At 45.6% G+C, this 20,230-nt stretch overlaps 1 protein-coding gene across 1 annotated transcript in view; it reads left to right on the forward strand.

The window, feature by feature from the left end:
* Positions 1-20,230, forward strand: part of SMOC1 (SPARC related modular calcium binding 1) — a gene marked incomplete at both ends in the record, with an annotated part of 138,600 nt that overhangs the window by 88,888 nt on the left and 29,482 nt on the right. Inside the window, 2 exons of the mRNA XM_084240290.1 lie at positions 10,967-11,023; positions 12,943-13,023. Coding sequence (XP_084096416.1) covers positions 10,967-11,023; positions 12,943-13,023 — 138 coding nt within the window. The remainder of the gene's footprint in view (positions 1-10,966; positions 11,024-12,942; positions 13,024-20,230) is intronic.

Raw genomic sequence — 20,230 nt, forward strand, 5'->3', positions numbered from 1 at the left:
AGTAAATGACAGGTGAAAGTTTATGGCCGTTAGAGGTTTTTTTGAAGTTTGCTTTTTCCCCTACTTATAAGAGTTAGCCATCTCCCTACTTGTGGGAGTTAGCCATTTAAGGAGAGAGAAAAATAAAAACATTAGCATACTCCGCTGATACTCTGTATGGACTCCTGTGTCTGTCAAGCCTGTCTTGGAAGGGGTGGAACTTCCTAAACCCCACAAGCCTTTAGGGTGGAACTTCCTAAACCCCACAAGCCTTTAATTTCAAGGACTTTTTTTTAATCTCTCACTTACTGATCCAAGTAAAGAGTGAGTCACATTTACTTCTCAAGGTCCCTCACTGTGTCTCTATTTTTAGAATCGCTCGTGGAGTCTGGTCTACAGGTTGGTGCTGACCCAGAGACTTTGTCGTTCAAGCGGCTGGGCAAACAGCTGAGGGATGAGCTTTACTCAGGGTGGTAGATGCAGGCAGCCTGAATGGAGGGCATGGTGAGGCTTTCAGCCTCAGCGCTCACGGGGATCTGCACACTGGAGAAGGTCTCCTTTGCCCCACGCCTGACTGCCGTGTGCCAGGCTAGCTGTCTTGGGACTTGTATACATGGAGGTCATTCTGCTCACATAACTTTGAACTCTTCCCAGCTACCTCATTTTTCTCTTCCCCAGCACTGAGGGGGGGCTGGATCAGTAGTTGGTCTCTTGGCATTGCCATCCGGTAGCAAAAATTTATTGATTACCTGCCAGTCTGGGCAGAATTTGAATGGAGATGGGCAGCTGGTGACTTCTGTGGGTTGGCTTGTTATAGTCACCGAGGATCCATCAATGAGCAGAACCAGCTAGCACCTCCAAATAGGCTTGGCTGGTTGGCTGGTTGATCATGTCAGATGTCCTTGTAGAGAAGCATTCTTTCTGATCCTGTGCCCCGTGAAACTGACCTGTGCCCCAGCAGCTTGGAACCCATGACGAGGGCTCCACATGTATGTGCTGCTGCTTCCCGATGCCCCAAACCTCCCCAACCAAGCTCAGCCTATCAACAAGTTGGCTTTGCAGAAAGGGTGTGCATGAGTGTGCCGGGGTATGCCTGCATGCACACACTCTCTCCTTCTCATAGTAGCTGCTGCCCCAGCATGGCTTTTCTTGGCCCCTATTCGAGGGTTACTGCAAGAAAATTTATGCATGGTGGATCCTAAATCCTGCCACGTCCCCATCTCTAAGAACTGAAGAGGAAATTAGGGGTCTGGGAAAATCTCCTAACTCTAGATTCTTATGAGTCCCTGGTGTTATTAGTAACCATTGGCATTTTGTACTTGTTTCTTTTATTCTACAAGTATTAATTGAGAACTTACTAAGTACTGGGCTTGTTATAGTCACCGAGGATCCATCAATGAGCAGAACCAGCTAGCACCTCCAAATAGGCTTGGCTGGTTGCTCCATGGCTAGAAGCTCTAAGAAAAGACCTTGAAGGAGGTTCCCTGAAACGAATTCTTGATCCCTCTGCTGGTACCTTTGTGGGCCCCCCGACCCAGGTGAGCTAGCCCAGAGCTTGCCAGGGCACTGAGAACCTGTTCATTTGCTAACTGTTCCTTGACTGAGAGAGTTCAGTTCCTGGCACAGCAGGCTGGAGGGAGGCCAGGCCAGGGTTGCGGCGTGTTGATGGCAAGGCCGGGCCCCCTCTGAGTGCCTTCTCTCCAGCTCTGAGCACAGTGTCTGTCTGAAAGGCCACTCTCAGACCCTGTTGCACCGATTCTCTGCCTGGTGCAGGAAAGCTGAGATTCAAGCTGAGATTCGCTTATTCTAGAATTTCTATGAAAGGGCAATGGAAGTAGAATTGCTGAAGTAATTCTTAAAAAGAAAAAAAAGTCTAGGGCCTACCTGGTAGTGCAGTGGGTTGAGCGCCGCTCTGTGAAGCTGTCTGCAGTCTCTGCAGTGCATGTTCGATTCCCTGCCACATGCCTCACTGCTGCTCCCCTCAGCAGTGTCTTCGGTCCGTCTGCCTGTTCTGCTCCCGGCTCTGTCTCTGGTGAATTCTCTCACCCTCTCACGCCTCTGACCTGTACCCCAGTTCTTGTATAAATAAATAAAATCTTAAAAAAAAAGAAAGAAAAAGAAAGTCTAAAAAAAAACCACTGTTTTTTTTTTAGATATTAGATCTAAATGTTTTATCCCCTTTAATGTTTTATTCCCTTCATGGCCCCTTATAAATTTTCAACCCATGCTTCCCTTCATTCTTGGAAATAAATGCTGTTACTCCTCCCTTTAAAAAAAATATTTAATTTTCTTTTTAAAAATAACTTAATTTTTTAGAACAGTTTTAGGTGCACAGCAAAATAAAGAGGACAGAGTTCTCTGCCCTCACACATGCAATCTCCCCCATTCTTGATGTAACCCCATACTTCACATAATCCCACTATTGACATACCTCATATTGCATATTAACATTTCTTGAAATTAATAAACCTAAATTGACACACATCATTATTGCCTAAGGCCAATGGTTTACATAAGGGGCCACTCAGTGTTGTACATTTCATGGGATACAGAATATTTTCACTGCTCTGAAAATCCCCTGTGTTCTGTCCATACACCTCTCCCATATTAACCCCTGACAACCGCTGCTCTTTTCACTTTCTCCATAGTTTTTGTCTTTTCTGGGATGTCATAGAGTTGGAATCATAATACTCTGTCTAATTTGGGGACTTACAAATGCTACAGTAATCAAGACAGTGTGTGGTGCTGACCAAGACATAGACACCAGGATCAGTGGAGCAGGTGGAGAACCCAGAAGTGGGGCTACACACATGTGGCAACCTGATTTTCCACAAAAGTACAAAAACAGCTCAGTGAAGGAAGGACAGGCCTTTCAACAAGTGGTGCTGCAGCAATGGGCATCCATATGCAGAAATTTATGACAAAAAGCATCTAAACCCCTCAGCCCAAACCTCACGCTTTATATGAAATGGATCCATGGACTTAAACATGAAAAGTATAGCTAATCAGACTTTTAGGAGAAAACAGAGACAATCTTTAGAACCTAAATCTAGGTGAACCTTGAATTTTGGTGGCTTAGAGTAACAAAACAAATTATTATCTTGGTAAAAGACAGGGAGGAAATACTTGCAAAGCATGTAATCTGACATAGAGCTTATATTTAGAATATATAGAGAATTCTCCCATATTTAACAATTAAAAAACAATTCCATTAAAATGGGTATATATACAAATAGATATTTAGCCAAAGCAAATATGGAGGGGGCAAATAAGTAATCAAAAAGATGTTCAGCATCATTAGCCATAAAGGAAATGCAAATTTAAGACTATGATTAAATATCACTATATACCCATTAGAAAAGCTAAAAAAAAAGAAAAAGAAAAGAAAAATATAAAACCAGTGACAATACCAAGAGCTGGTGAGGCGGCAGAGAAACTACATCTTCCATGTATTGATGATAAGAATGTAAAAAGATGTAACCATTCTGGAAAATACTTTGGAAATTTCTTTAAAAACTGGACCACTTAACATGTTTATTATATAATATAGCAATTATACTCCTGAGCATATTATTACAGAGAAATGAAAACTTTTGTGCACATAAAGACCTGCAGGCGAATGATCACATCAGCTTTTTCTGTAATAGGCAAAGATGGAATCAGCCCCAACACCCAACTGGTGAAACAAACTATGACGTGCCCACGTAACTCAGAATAGGAAGGAAAGGCTGTTATACGTGCCACAACAACGGATCTCAAGAGCATTTTGCAAAGTAGAAAAAGCCATTCTCAAAAGGTCAACTGGCATGTCTCCATTTCTTTTTTTTTTTTTTTTAATTTTTTTTATTAGAGGCATGCTTTATTTATTTATTTTATTTGTTTGTTTGTTTTGTTTATACAAGCACTGGGTACAGTCAGAAGCGCGGGAGGGTGAGAGAATTCACCAGAGCCAGAGCGGGGAGCAGAGCAGGCAGAAGGACTGAAGTACACTGCTGAGGGGAGCAGCGGGCGGCAGGAGAGGTCTGCGCGCCATGTGGGACCCTCCTCCGGTGGCCGGGGAGCAGCCGGGGATCGAACCGGCGCTACAGAGGCTGCGCGCAGCTTCGTAACCCAGCACTCAACCGCTGCGCCACCGGGGAGGCCCATGTCTCCATTTCTATACCTGTAAAAATGACAAAATTGTAGAGAGGGAATTAGTGGTTGCCAAGGGTGATGGATAAGGTAGGAAAGTGTGATTGTTAGAAGGTAGCATGAGGGAGATTGTTGTGATGATGGACTAGTTCTGCGTCTTCGGTTGTGGTGGTGCTACATGAATCTGCATGTGGACCAACTGCATAGAATTGCACACACACACACACACACTCACACACCCCAGTAAGTGCATATAAAACTGCTGGAGCATGAGTAGGGTTTGTAGACTCCATCAATATCTATTTCCTCATTTTGATATTCTGTAATGATGTTATTTACATCATTATAGATTGCCTATGTAATGATGTTGCCTACAAAGATGTTACCGTTGTGGGGAACTGGGTTAAGCGTACATGGGACCTTTTTGCAAAAACCTTTGTGTTTTTGCAACTTCCTATGTATTTTTAATCATTGCAAAATAAAAAGTTGAAATGAGCATTCTTCTTCCATGTGAATCCACCCCTGAGCTGACTCTGTCATTAGTGATGTCCCGTCTCCCTCCTCCCCTGCACCACCCCTTTCTGCCCCCCCCCTTTCCTTTGTCCTCCTTGCCTTCTTCCTTTTCTATTTTTGGTCTACTTTTTATACCAACCTCATGGTTTTGCTCTTATTCAGGAAAATGTGGAGCTTAAGGGGGTGGGGGAAGTGCTTGTGAAAAGGTGGTTTTAAGCAAATTGTTTTCACTTCATTGTGGAGGAAATTCCAGGTGGGCCGACAATGCAAAGCATTGTTCTCTTGCTCTGGAGAGGACCTGAAATGTCCAGATAGCTTCTGCTCTCGAAGGTCAGAATTTGAACAGCTTACTTACATTTCTGAGCCTCACTGGCCATGGGACACACATCTCAGGGAACGTGAAGGTCAACCAATAGCCCGCTCTCCTCCTGCTCTGCTTCAGGCCAGATTCTTAAGGGACTTTTGCAAACAAGCACAGTTGTCTCCCTCTGATGCCCAGGATGAGTCATCTCACGATCCACACTAGACCTCTGAGTCATGTGCTGAGGGCAGATGGAGGCTCTGTCATAAATGTGGTCCCTTTAAAAGCAAGAGCTTTCTAGCTGCTCTACCAAGGTTAAGTTTATCTCTATGTCTTTGTAAAAGATGGCCAATGGCAGCCTAAAAGAATACGAGGGAAAGGGTGACAGCAGTGGACATGGCTTGGGCAGAGCCCAAGAGTCAAGGGGACTTGGGATGCAGAGAGACCCCCTGAATCGCAGGATGGGGGTGGTGGTTTCTTTTTTCCTCATTCTCCAAGGCTCCTCAGTCTTCGAGACCCCAAGAGATGCCATTAATACAGATTCCTACTCCGTCCCCTTTGACACGTGTGCTTTTGAAGGACCTGGAAGAGAAAGCTCTTTGTATGTGGTCAGAATAAACTCATTGTACACCCAAACAATTAACTCCTCAATGGACTTGCCAGCCCCTTGAAAGGCCCGGCCCTGCTTCCCTGGACCTCTTGGGTTCCATTCAGCCCCTTAAGCGCACCAATGTTTTTGGGTTTTGTTTTGTTTTGTTTGTTATTCTGAAAAGTCTTTCCCTGAGAATAGTCAGAGCGGATCAACATTGTCCTCAGCTCGGCATTTATCTCCACTCGCCAGCAAACGTCAATCAGGAATCAAAAAGCCAAACAGAGGAGGCTTTGAGCGGTGTCATCGGGGGTCGAAGTGACTTCCAGCTGTCTGTGCGTGGGCCAGGCCTTCTCGCAGGGCAGGGAATTGTGCTGTCACACAAACCCACTGTCTGTGTCAGCTCGCGGAGCCCGAGCGGGGGCTGTGACTTTCTGGAGCTGCACCTGCAAGAACGAGGCCTGGTTGGGGGTGGGGGCCGGGGGAGGCCAAACCCCACGACTCTGGGCTTTTTCCAAAGTTGCTCACTGCCTCTGCCGCCGCCATGAGCAAATCCCTCTCTGCACTGAGACTCCATCTCTTATTGTCGGCCCAGTGAATTCCTCCACCCTGGCCGGAGGTGAGGATAGAAGAGGAAAGCCACCTGCCAGAAACTTTGAGTGTTGCAAAGTGTGGTGATCCTTTTATTTTTGATCTTGACATCACCTTTGAGAAATACTCTCATTAGCTTTATTATTATTATATCCTTATGTTTTGTATTTACTTTTCTTCTCCTACCAGTTTTTTATCACCTTCCTCTTGGCTCTAGAAGAATAGTGTGATATTAAAGAGAAATAAGTCTAACTATTTGAGGTCTAAAAGAATTACCAAGAATAAGCCAAGTATCATATTTTCATATGCATATTTGTAAACTGAGATTCAGATATATGTATTTCAGTATACGGAAATTTGTCCCCAAATTAAGAATTGTTCACAGATCTGGCAGCTGCTGCTGGTGATTTATCTGTGAAGACTTTGGCACTATTTCCCACTTTTGCTTTAATAGATTTATTGAAGTATAATTATATATTGTAGCATTTACCCATTGTAAATATACGGTTCAATGAATTTAGTATTTTTTTATAGAGTTGCACAGCCACTACCGCAGAACATTTCCATCATCCTGAAAAGAAACCTTGTAGCATTTGCAGTTACATCACACCCCTACACCAGCCCTAGCCACAAGGAATCTCTGCTATCTCTGTAGATTTACTTCTAGACATTTCCTATAAAGGGAATCAGACAATATGCAGTATCTGCACATGATTTCTTCGTTTAGTATAATGTTTTTAAGGTTCATCTGTATTGCCACATGTATTAGTAGTTCATTCCTTTTAATGGCTGAGTAATATTCCATTATATGAATATATCACAATTTGTTTACCTACTTACCAGCTGGCAGACATTTCGATTGTTTCCAACTTGAAGCTATTATGAATAAGCTGCTATGAATATTTGTATACATGTCTTTGGGAGGACATGTTTTTTATTTTCCTTGGACAGATTCCCAGAATAAGAATTTCTGAGTTGAGTGGAAAATTTGTACTTAACTTCTTAAATAAATCACTCTTTTTCAAAGTGGCTGCCCAATTTTCCCACCAGCAGAGAACGAGGGTTCAATTTCTCCACATCCTTACCAGTACTTACTACAGACCTTTTTTCAAGAGCCATTCTAGTAGGAATATAGCAACATCTCATTGTCATTTTGTCTTTGTCATGGTAAAGACTGCCTAATTGTGGGCATTTCGTACAAGCCAATAAAAATTGATCTTCAAAGAAGCGCAGGAGGGTGAGAGAATTCACCAGAGACAGAGCGGGGAGCAGAACAGACAGACGAAGTACACTGCTGAGGGGAGCAGCGGGCGGCAGGAGAGGTCTGCGCGCCATGTGGGACCCTCGCTGGCGGCTGGGGATCAAACCGGAGCTGCAGAGGCTGCGGGCAGCTTCGCAGCCCAGTGCTCAACCGCTGCACCTCTGGGGAGGCCCAGAATTCAGATTCTTTATCAGATTATTGATCCATTGAACCAGCTGAGTGCTGGGATGATAAATTGAAACCACCCTTGCTCCTTGGGAAATGATGACATAGCCAGCTGCTGTTCTACCCATTGCAAGAATCACAGTGGCTCTCGAGGAGAGGACATCGGCTCCCTCACCCTTTGCATGCACTGGAATTCCATTCTCTTCCTGCAACCGGTTCGGTTTCTCTGGAACTTTATTTTCTAGCTGTCTGTGTGAAGCAGCACTCACATCCTCTGGGTAATTTGATGAAGAGCCAGCAGATTCTACAGCATCATGGCTCAGTGACTGTTGTCCCCTTGTTGTGGTTTTAAGTTGTGTTTTCCTAATGACTAATGATGTTTTTCATGTATTTATTGGCTGCCTGTACATCTTCTTTGATGAAATATCTGCTAAACTATCTCCTCTATTTGGAAATCAGGTTACTTGTCTTCTGATTGAGTTGTAAGGTTTACTTTACATTTAATTTAAAATCTTTGATGGGATTTCAATTTTCCAAATACAATTTTAAAAGCGAGCCGTTGGGTAAGATGGTTTAGCACTCATGGTATATACCTCCTTTCAAGGACTTTAAGTCTCTTATACCTACACTGTGCTGGGGAGGTCGGCATCATCATTTTTAGAAGAAGCTCTCACACCTCAGTGAGGAAAAGGGAGGGGTTCAGTTTACCCCACTGTTTGAATGTAAAACTGGGTTCTGGAGTGAAACCCCTCTCGAGTGGGAAGCCAGGGACACATGTGGCAGCGGTGCCCTCTCCCCAGTGTGGGGCCTGGTGTCATCCCAAGCCTTGCCGGGAAGCAGAACTGATGTGGACCTTGGATCCACGCCTTGGACCTATGTTGGTAGAAGGGTGCGCTTGTTTGCTGGGTTGGAAGCCAGGGGCCCAGGTGCCCGGACATGATGGTCAGAGGGTCCTGTTGGCTTTGGCCTGGCTCCCCATCCTTTGGGCATGCTGAATTTCACAGGTGGCTCTCCTGGCATCAGGGCGCTTTTCTGTTCTCACTTCATAAAGATTTCCATCTGGGGCCTCCATTGTGGTAGCACAGCTGTGTCTCCTCACCCTCGGTGACCCCACCCTGCGGCAAGATTCACTCCCAGCACGTGGCGTCATGCTCTGTGGGCTTCTGGGTCCGCAGCTGGGTGATTGTGGAGGTCTTGACCTGTAGGAGTGCGAAACTTCCCCTGGAGGTGGGAACCCTCCTTGTTCTCTTTGCTGCTCACTAGACCAGATGGGGCATCCTAGACTGCAATCTGGATGATGGGAGAAATAAACAGAATGTTTTCTCTTACTCAGCTCCAAAGAGAGCACCAACTCTTATAATATGAGAGGGTTTTAATTGAATATTAAAATATCATATAAACCATTTTTCACTTGGGTTTTCACCATAGTCTCTGAGCGGGTATTTTACTTCTCACTTTCCCTTTGTTACCTTACCCTTAACACTCCTGTAAGGAGGGCTTGAGCATGGGGCTACTGAGATCGTGGAGTCTACATCGGCAGGAGCAACCAAATGTGCATTGCAGCTGCCGGAAGACTTCACTGGTGGCTCTTTGAATTCAATAGAAAGAGGTGTTAATAGAGTCAGGGGAAGCGATGCTATGAAAGCAGTGACATTGTGAGGCTCTGTTCTGTGATTATTCTCCCTCAGTGACTTCCAGAGCAAACTAACACAGCTCAGCATCAAAGATACCAGTTCTAGACTCCATTTGGAGGCACATAAAGTATCCAGCATCATTGCTCTTCTCTTCCTCCTTCATCTCATTCCTTGGGATGATTGCCAAATAATTCAGGATGGCCTTGGCCCCTCTGGGGGCTGGATCTTGGTGTCAACACCTGAGCACAACAACAGGTGGGATGTTATCAGATGTCTCACCCGGCCAGCTTGGGGGCTTCAGCAAGGGTTAGGGTCTCTGTCGCCTTGGCTAAGATCCCCAGGTTGGGGTGTTGGTACAAGAGAGGGCTCAGGATTCTGTTCTTTCTGTCACTGCTGATAAGATGCAGGGAAGTCATGAAGGTTCTGGGAACTCCACATGGTGCGGGGTTGTTATTGATGATCTGACTGGCGTCTGGGAGACTCTCTGAGCACTTGCCCTCTCCATAAATAGTTAATATAAATAAATATAGTGTTCAGTTCCAAAGGACCTCTGGAGGGTCTTGGGAAGAGACTGATGGTGTAATCATCAAACTGAGCTCACAGATTCTCCTTCCATCCCCCCACCAACGGGACACAGAAATGACTAAACTGAATCCTTTGTGGGGACAAAGGTTATTGCTCCCAGTCTTCACCAAGGAGGTGGAAATTGAGTCTTGGTGGGGTGTTATGAATCCTTGCTCTTTGTACATATAAAGCATATAAAAGACCCAAGACCCAATTATGTGTGCATGTATATACATACACACACAGTATACAAACACATACAATATACCTTAGTTATTATAATTTCACTAGGCTGATGATTTGGTGAAATGTTTACAAATGTGTAGGAGGTGGGAGGTAATGAAAAAAGGAAAGGTTGAGAAACACTGCTCTAAACTCAGGTTTTGATGAAAATAACTCAGCGGTCTCAAAGTTAAATCAAGTCTGCATTCACTCCTGACTTGCAGAGTTTCTCACTCTGCAGAGAGCTACTAACACTTCGAAGAAGATGAGCATTAAAACTGCTCCTGGGAATGCCCCATGCCCATCTGCTACCCTAAAACTTCAAAGCACAGCCTGGTGCAGTTTCCCATGCCCCAGAATTCCCATTTTGTTTGCCCTCACCTCTTACTGGAAATTGGACTGCATGTTGCTTCAGAGTTAAAAGTGTTCTAAAGAGTCCCCATTCTCTTCAGCTCAACATGCTGGAGACAGAATGGTCCTTCCTGCCATTTCGTCTTTTAAAAACGAAGGCAGAGAAATAGCTAGCAAGTAGGAGGGAGCAGCTCCGCAGTCTCTTGTTTTCCTTAAGTGCCTCCATGAAAGGTACTGGGCTGGGTTCAGAGCAGGGAGAGAAGGAACTGGAGGCACCTCTTTTTGATGCCACATATGTGCTGGCCCAAACTCAGGGCTGCTTGGGAAGATGGTCCTCCTGGCTTCCCACTGAGAGGAACAACAGCTGACAGATGTGCTGGTTCAGTCAGATTAATGGAGATAGCTCCTCCAGAGCTGTGGCTACTGAGCTCCCCTCGGTCCCTCCCCGGGGGTGGTGAGCTGACTGTATCTTACTGTTGGTGTCTTTCTCTGGTTCTCTTTTTCCTTCTTCTTCTTTTCTTCTCTTCTTTCTTCCTCTTTGGTATCTTCACTGGGACTTGGCCGGGCCATGTGCAAACCCCAACCATTCAACAGTGCTGGAGAGTAGATAGTATTTACCTCAATAATGGTAGTCTCTTTTCGATTCTTTTTAACCCTCAATTCAGATGACGGGTCTAAGCCGACGCCCACAGCAGAGACTCAGCTGGTGTTCGACGGGGATGGTAAGCTCTTGTATTACTTCCTACTTGCATTCTCCCACCTATTTTCAGATTTGGGGAAGGTCAAGGTCTGTTCTTCAGATGTTTGTTTAAGGTTTATTATTATTTGCTTCTTTTTTAATTTTAGTTTTTCCCAGTTTAACCTGGGTTGTTTTAACCTTTAAAAAAATGCAATCCTCCCAGGAACTGGTACACTCTCCACTTTTGGAAAGGGCCTATGTTCTTGCCAGGCTTCCTGCCTGGCTGCTAATGTCCAACAATAACACAGCCGGGATGGACCCTTTGGGTTGCCAAGACCTAGGAGCCAGGGCTGAGGGACACAGTCAGGCCGCAGCATCTCTTCTGTAAATGAACCAGCACCCTTCCTGCTCTGTGCCCAGCTCTGCGTTTGGCTTGGTGAGGGATGAGGGAGAAATCCAGATGGAAGACTTTGCTCTCAAGACAGTTGCAATATTTAGAGAACTTTGTATGTTTAATTGTAATGTCTCCATTTTTACTGTAATGAACAGTCATGGAAGAAAGAGATCACAATGGCCTGGGGAAAGATGCAGGAAGAGATGCCACTTGAATTGGGTCTTCAAAGTGGAGGGAGGAATCAGGGCATGGCAGGCAGGGGGGCTGGCACAGACAAAGGAGGGAATCAGGTGGGAGTGGAGTATAACAGGGAAAGTAGCAAGAAAGAGACTGGCTAGTGGAGCTGATTTGGCTAAGTTATAGGAACTTGAGCACTGAGTCAAGACATCTAGGAGAGGATAAATTCCAGGTCATAGTGAAATTGTGGTAGCTGGTGGGAGAGATTAGCTCTCCCTGGAGATATAAGGAGTAAATTGGAGGAGCCTGGGGTACAGAAGCCTGGCCTTGATTGAATTTTGAGCTGCTCAGGACCTGCATTCTTTAGTGTGCTTCACTATGTAGTGCAGATTCCCACAAGGAGGAACAGGAGTGCATTTATGAAGTTTGACAAGGTTTAACTCTCAGTGCAATAGGCAGCAGCCTCTAAGCAGCTTTCAGTCAATGTGTCCAGGCCTGGATCGTAAGACAGGACACTAAGAGGAATAAAAAGAAATCATGCCACTGGTGGGTATGGTAGCTAGAGATATCCCTAGGCTCAGCTCTAGAGAGAAGGATTGAAATTTGCGACAGTCTTTGCAAATGGTCATTTAGTAGAATATGTGTGTTCATGTCTAGAAGTTTGAATATTTCAGTGGTCCAAAAACATTCTGGATCATTGGTGAATGTGGGATGGGGAAGGGGGGCTGGGATGAGGAATGGAGACCATGTCTACTTGGGACACCTCCCCAATACCCCCACCGAAGATCTTGTCACTGTATGGTCTGTACAGGGTCATCCAGGATTCTCACATCACCGGGCCCCTGGGTGATCCAAGCCCTGGAGAGCCTGGAGCCACCCTGGAGCTCACTGGATGGAGGAATTCAGTCTCTGTTCAGTGAGATACTACTAGAAAGGGACTTGAAACATACATAGGACCCATTTCTTTCTTTCCCATGTGGAACAGAGTCTGAGCAAGCTGAAATCTGCTGTGGCTCAGTCGTTTCCTCCAAAATGGTCTCTGCGGTTTGTTTGGCCTTCATTTGTTGATTTATCCCCTTTAAATCCAGGGAAGCAGCTGAGAGAGCCTTGGCTTGGCCCATGTTCCTCACCTCCTGGGATAATATTTTTATTCCTGGATGGAGTGGCTCAGCGCCTCTGGACTGTGACCACTCTGCCTCCTGGCACAGGAGGCCCTGGTTGGACCAGAGGAGCCCCCATAGAAAGGGAAAATGGATATGGAATGGGGAGGTAGCACAAGCCTTGATGCTTGAGACTTATAAACAGCTACTGAGATGTCTGGGGATTTTCCTCCCAAGTTACATGCTCTCTTTGCTCAGACTTTATTTTTTCTCTTCTCATTTTTTCTTCAGAAATCACAGCTCCCACACTATGGATTAAGCACTTGGTCATCAAGGACTCCAAACTGAACAACACCAACATAAGGAATTCAGGTAAATCATGTGTCCCAGATGAGACAAGCAGGAAACCCATACACAGTTGACTAACTGCTGTGTGGACTCAAGCAGGTCAATATCTACAGCTGGAAAATTCAGATTCTTTGACCTAGTCCCTCCCAATTTTAATTTTCTATTAATTAACTATTAACCCAGGGATCATCTTTCATGACTAGTGGGTTATTTAGTCAAAAAACTTCTCACTATGTTTAATTGACATTCTTTATGCCATGCAGAAAGATCTGAAGGAAGAATGGCTGGACTTAGCTACAGTTGGACTTCAAGCCTCAAGACACTTGGTTCTATGTGTTTTTGAGACTCAAAATAGTTGCTTACAACCCTAGATCTACTGGCCTGATCTTGTGAAGGCCTTGTATGTGTTCAGGTTTTGATTATTAGCTGAACTTCATTAAAAATGTGCTATTTTTTTAAGAGGTTTCAGGTTCATAAGATTTATTTGTAGCATTCATTCGCCATTAATGAAGACCAAAGTCAATAAGGTTCACCATTAATAAAGACCAGATATTGATCAACAGGAAAATATACTAACAAACCTAATCTCTCAGGGTGAATCAGCTTTCTTTCAGCCTAACACTTCAATGTGAGAAATGCCACCTGGCATAATTTATGTCTGGTCATTTTAGATAGTAGAGTCTATAAACAAAAGGTACATCCCTGCCAGAGTTTTACACAACCATTAATTGTCAGTATGCCATCCTCAGCTCTCTTTAGGTTTATCAATTGTCCCTACACTGCCACTCCATCCTCAAGGTGGCCATATGGCCGCAAGCATGCATGGAGTGGTTTAGACCATGAGGTAGATCCAATGCAGCACTGGGGTTTTCTCTGGTCAGTGACTTTGCACATGTCTGGTTGGAGGAGGTCTGGGGGTGCTGGGGTGGGAATGAGACCATGTGAAATCCCGTGGGCCAGAATCCTTGAGAAAATAGTGCCAAGGTTAAAGTATAGGTGTTGGAATCAGGGAAACCTGGTATCACTTTCTGGTTCCAACTGGTGAGTGACCCAGTCAACTCAAAATAACCTGCTTGAGCCTCAGTCTCATACTGGGTCACCATCTTTTCTTCAAAGGATTGTGATTAAAGTCTGAGCTTAATGTCTATATAGCTAAGTAATAAATGTTAAGTATATAATAAATTGTAAGTGTGTGTGTGTATATATATATTTTTCTTATTATCATCATTATTGGTAGGAAAAATATTAATGATACAGCTTATAGTGCAAAGAATTTGTGATTGTCACCCTAAGCAAAAACGCCTATTAGAAAGCTGCTTCTTAGAATCTTCTCCTACCCACTCGCTGTTGGCAAACATGGTGAGTTTTGGTGACTGTGGTATCTGGAATGACGTCTGCAAATGGTTCCCCCCATTCATCCTGAATCCCCAGCAGGTCTACAGATCTTCAGTCTAAACATTAATTCTCATTGTGTGGTCAAGTGGTGCATATGAGCATGATCTGTCTCTGAAATCATTCAGCACCTTCTGCCCAGAACACTCATTTGACATCTATCGCTTGTTCCCGTCTATCTCTTTCATCTACCATTGTTTAATTTCTCTGCCTAGGTATACATGTCAAGAGGCCAAGGGCTTTCCTGTCTGTCTATTATATCTACTAGAGAATCCAACTCAGTGTGCTTGATCGTTTTGGGGAAAGATGGAGGAGAAAAGAGCACCGTGATCATGAGTGACTCATCACTGTCCCCATAGCTCGTCCATGGCAGCTCCTGTACATCTGTGCCTGTGTGAGCTCACATTTACCATAACCCTATGACCTGAATATTGTCCACCTTGACACATGAAGAGTCACAGGCTGAGGGAGGACGTGACTTGTTCCAGTCACAGCTACTAAGTACTTGAGGATTAGTTCTTATCCTTGGGAACAGAATGTGTGTTCCCTTGAGCTGTATTCTCTGCGTGTAGCAAGGTGGTGTTATCAAGTCATTGGTGATGTTTGCTTCCACTCAAGTTCTTTTGCTTTCCGTTTGCATTTCCACTTTATGGTTTCCATCTGGATGAATCGGGTCATATTGAGAAATGGCTTCCAGGCAGGTAGAACCAGCTCCCTTCCATTGGGGTGGCTCAGTTACCTTTATTTTTCCCTATTAACCCCAGACTGTATGGGGTCATGGCTGTAGGTTAGTGTATAGGGCAGGATGGTTGAGGAGAGCTAAAGTTTCCCTGAGAGAAATGGAGACCAGCAGAAATTATCAGAGCTTAAGACCTTAGGAATTTCCTAATAAACTGGGGGCTTTCTCCAGCATGGTCTAGTGATAATACTGCCTGAGACCTGATCAGTCTTTTAGATATAAGTATGTAAAAGGCATATAGCAAGGATTGGCAAATAACTGGGTTCTGTTTTTGCAAATGAAGTGTTATTGTAACATGGCCACAATCATTTTTGTGCTGTATTGCCCATAAGCATTTTCATGGTAAACAGTAGCACTGAATAGTTGTGACAGAGACCGCCTGACCTGACATTTTTCTGACCCTTTTCAGAAAAAGGTTTATTGGCACCTGGCAGTGGGGTTGAAATAGAAGCATTGGATGGAAATGTGTGTATGGGGTATCTTTCTCATATGTCTCCCTCTCATAAACCGAGCAGAAATGGGAGATGTGCCTTCTGAGACATCTCCTGACATGTGGGGAGGTCCCCACAGGCACTCTAGGCAGCTCACAAGCCTTGACCAGCTCACAGGAGCCCTTGTCAAGCTGTCACATTCTGTTCTGGTGCAGGATCCCACAAATGGGGTCACAAGGAAGCATCCTGGGGCTTGACTTTCAGAGAATTTTTTTCTATAGAACAGGCAAACCATATAGCAAGAGCATGAGCATGTTCATAGCAAGAGCATGTTCATATCCGGCTTCCAATGCTGACTTCCCACTGACAGGCTGATATGGAAAACAAAGCTATTAGTGACTTGAAGGATTTTTCTGCAGATCCAACAATGTATATAAAATACCTGGCATATAGTAAGCACACCATAACTGCTTAAAAATGATGGCTACCCTGGATGGACTGTCTTTCTGTACTGCCTTTTACCTTTGGTTGGATGAGAAGTCAGGTACATGATAATGATACCGTGTGTCTGGCTGTGGCACGGACTGGAGTCTCTGGGTCAGGCCCTTGAGACTGTTTCCCATTAGAGAGTGAAGAGAGATTCTGGGTTCAGGTGAGCTGTGTCTCTAGGGAGATTCAAGTAGGTCTCTGAGAAGCTCTCTGGCCAAGTGCTCTTCTAGCTTTCTCTCAGAGGCAAAAAGGCCATCCCGGTTTCTTTTACACCCCAAACATCCTTCTTTCACACTCAGACCCTGTGACGCCAGGTTTGTTTTCTGGCCTGGGGACTGTTGATGTTGGAAAGGTTCCACTGGGCAGCTGAAGTTTTGCAATAACATGACACATTCGCCTGCAGACTTATCCTGTCTCCTTCTCTCCTCCTGGAGGTTTGGTCCTTGTTTTTAAGGCTTTGTCATGCATTCACCATGGCCAGTGTCACCTTTGGAGTCCTTGGCAGATTCATCGTTGACAGGTTTGCCTCTTTGGTGTTCCTTTGATTCTCACCTCCATGGCCCCAGCAGTTCTTCCTGCAGGCAAGCAGACAGTGTTCCTGTCAGTTGTCACCCCCAAACAGGCTTCTTCCCATGTATGAGTGTGGGTCTGACTATCCTGCTTTTATTAGAAAATGCCAACTCTTGCTGAGTTTTTTTTTCTATCGGAGGCTAGCTACCAAGGCATTTGTTAATATAACAAGAATTAAAAATTAAAAAAATTAATATAAAATGATGTAGAAGAGAGTAAGGAGATTAAAGAAATGACAAAAACTAGGCTTCATCTCATCCTTCAACCCCTATCCCACTGGTTCTAATTTCGTTGTGCAGACATTACAAATGTAGACATCATAAATCCTACAGCTATGCTTTGTTAATTTTTTTTCCCCCTATATGATAAAATTCTGTGCTTTCTCCCTGGGGAAGATACTCTCAGGAATGTGCTTGTGGGAGCTCCTGAGCTCTTCTCTCTGCACAGCGCAGCCCTGCCCCAAAGACACAGGCTCCTTCTACCCAGCATATGCTCCAGTGACCTCTAGTGGGGTCATTTTACTGCCCCTCCTCTTCCCTGGTCTCTCTTTTTTTCCTTTATCTTCATATTTTCTATTGAATTTCTTTCTTTTTTTTCTGAAGATTTATTTATTTATGCATATAAGAACTGGGGTGTAAGCCAGAGATGCAGGGGTGAGAGGATTCACCAGAGAGAGCGAGGAGCAGAATAGGCAGATCCACTGGAATACACTGCTGAGGGGAGCAGTGGGTGAGACAGGAGAGGTCTGCTACACCATGTGGGTTGTTCCCTGGCCCACTGGGGATCGAACTCGTGCTGCAGTATCTGTCTGTAGCTTGATAGTGCTGAGACTTTAACCCCTGAGCCACCAGGGAGGCCCCTGAATTTCTTTCTTGATCTGACCTGGGACTTCAAGAAGACCCTAATACCTGGTCCTGTGGGTTCAACCCCAGCAGGCTGTGCTTTCCTCCCCTGCCTCCGTGCCTGGCAGACCAGTGACTGTAAGCAGTTCCTGGTAAGTCTGCTCCCTAGAGAGATCCATGGGGACACAAGCTGTGGGCCCATTTCTCATATGCTTTGCCATGGAAATGATCCCCTGCTCCTCATAGATGAGAGTGCTTGCCAGCTCACCATCCACATCAAGATAAGCTGTCCACAGCACCCCCACCCTTACCTGCTGCCAGCCTAGGGTTGCTCCTCTCAGCCGCCTTGAGCCCCCCCTCCCCCCGGGCTCTTTTTGGATCACCCCTCCCTCACCAGGGAAGCTCCTGCTGGAGTAGCCGCTGTGACTGGGATTTGGGGTCACTGAGGCAACAGCATCTCCTGGCTGGATCCCCCACCCCCAAACCAGTCCTTTTGGCCTGCCCTGAAACCACGGGTGATGTAATAACCTGAAGCCTGGAAAAATAAACAGCTCTTAGGGAAACCAGTGGTAGCCGTTGTAAGCAAATACCCCACAGCCACCTGGAACCTCGCACATGACGTGATTGGAAGGAAGAGTGAGTAATCCACTAACGTTAGCAGCCACGGACGAGTCTGGGCTTGTGTGCATTTAAAATATCTATATAGAAACAAGGCCCCGATGTTTATTTCTATAACTGGCCTTCTGGATGTCTGCCCGTCTATCCAATGCAGGTGTCTGGGTCGATCATAGCCTGTAGCCCAGGCCAGGGTGCTCATCGCTTTGACTTTCTCCATGGTAACAGAGGCCTTCTTCAAGTTTCCCCTTTGCAAAGAGCAGCCGTCCACATGTTCGGAGGCCCCAGAGAGCCTAACCCAGCAGTCCATTTTTACCCTGTTTTAAAATTAGCTTTCCGGTTGCCTTGCTCCTTCATCCCACGTTGTCTGCTTGTAGGGTAGGGTAGGGGGGAGGTGTGAGGGGTATGAGCTGGCCTCTGGGGCTTGCTCAGTTCACAACGGCTTTGGTTCTGTAGATGGGTTTGTGTCCATTTTGGGGTCCATAGAAATGGTGTGTTCATGTTTTCTTTTTGGGCTCTGCTGCTAAAAACTGAAATCGAAGTTCCTGCAGGGGGTTGTGATGGGCTCCTAGTTTGCTCAAGGTCGACTGTGACCTTGACTTTGGTGAAGGGGAGCTCATCTATTGTAAGATGGCTATGGAAGTAGCTGGGGTGCGTATCTCACACATGGGCTCACACACGCATCATTAGTGTTGGGGGGGGGCAGTAAAGTTAGGAAACTTTATCCCAACAAATTAAAAACTATCTTCCCCACATCTTCCCTCAGGGCTGGTGCTTCTCCTGGTCTCCTGAATTTTCATTTGCTAGCTCTTATCCTGAAAGGCCGACTACTCCGCAGGTCAAGGTCAAACAAGCTGCTGAGAAGAGCTAGAAAGAGACAGCTCACCACGTCTCAGTACTTCTCACTGCAAACATATTCTTTTTGTGAACCTGTCCTATGAGCTCATTTAATGGCGCGAGTCAATGGAGACAGGGGCCTTTAAGAAATGTGAATGGATGTGAGTCAGAGATGCTTTGAGGGGAATATTAAAAATACAGTGCCCACATGCTCTGTCGGGACAGTCCCCCCTAGAGAACCAGCCTCTGGAGAATTTCTATCTCATTGTCCTCCATGTCTTAGGAACTTAGTTTCTGTCTATGTTGGAGGAAAGTGCTTGTTGTTTGGGACAATGGTGCTCTGTGCGCAGCCACTTTGGCTTCCATGGAGAGAGATTACCTCGGCAGGCTGGTGGCTTTGCACCTCCTCACCTGTGACATTTCCTCTCTGCAGAAACCCTATTTTAGAGCCCATTGCAAACACCCCAGTGAGTTGCTGCTCTTGCCAGCGTCAGGGGTGTGCGGTGGGCACAGAATGCACCTCTGAGCTCCGAAGGTGGGGTCACACTGAGTGACTAGAGGCAGAACCTGAAAGTCTCTAGCAGACTTGCCCTTCCCTCTGCCCTTCTGGTGCTGACCGTGATGGGGTGGACACAGAAAGCTGACTGGATTAGGCGCCCCGAGCTGTGAGGAGACACGTGGATCCTGTCTAGTTGCAAGGTTGTGGGCCACGGGGCTGGGCAGGGTCTGGGAATCGTCTGTTACTACTGCTTCAGTTTAAAGGAACCCCAGACTAGTTAAGGGGTTTGTCTAAAGTCACAGGCCATCGGCAATGATTATGGACCAACACCTGTTCTTGGTGTGACAGGGGCCCAAGGGAGAAATACAAAGGACTGACTAAGCGGCTGCCCTTTGGGTGGTGGGGAACCACCCACCGCCTCACTTCTCCTGGGCTGCAGCTGAAAAACATTTTCCGCTCCTGACTTGATGTTAGTTCACAAGAAGGGGTGCCCTGCTCCCCCAAACTTGTCCAAAGTCCTTTTGTCTGTGTAAATTAAGATTGAGTAAAGTTGCTTTTTTACTTCGTTTGGTTGCCTATTTTGTGGTTGCTCTTTTGTGGGTTGCCTTCTAACCTGGCCCTACCTGGCCCTCCTTTTGTTTTCTGCAAGAAGGGCTTTTTGATTAAATGAGATGGGGAGACCCACACCAGTGGAGTGACTGTTTTAGATTTTTTTTAAAGATTTATTTATGCATACAAGAGCTGGGGCACAGACCAGAGGTTGGGGGGGGGGGTGAGAGGATTCACCAGAGACAGAGCGGGGAACAGAACAGGCAGA

Source organism: Talpa europaea, assembly GCF_964194135.1.
Source record: "Talpa europaea genome assembly, chromosome: 8".
NCBI lineage: Eukaryota > Metazoa > Chordata > Mammalia > Eulipotyphla > Talpidae > Talpa > Talpa europaea.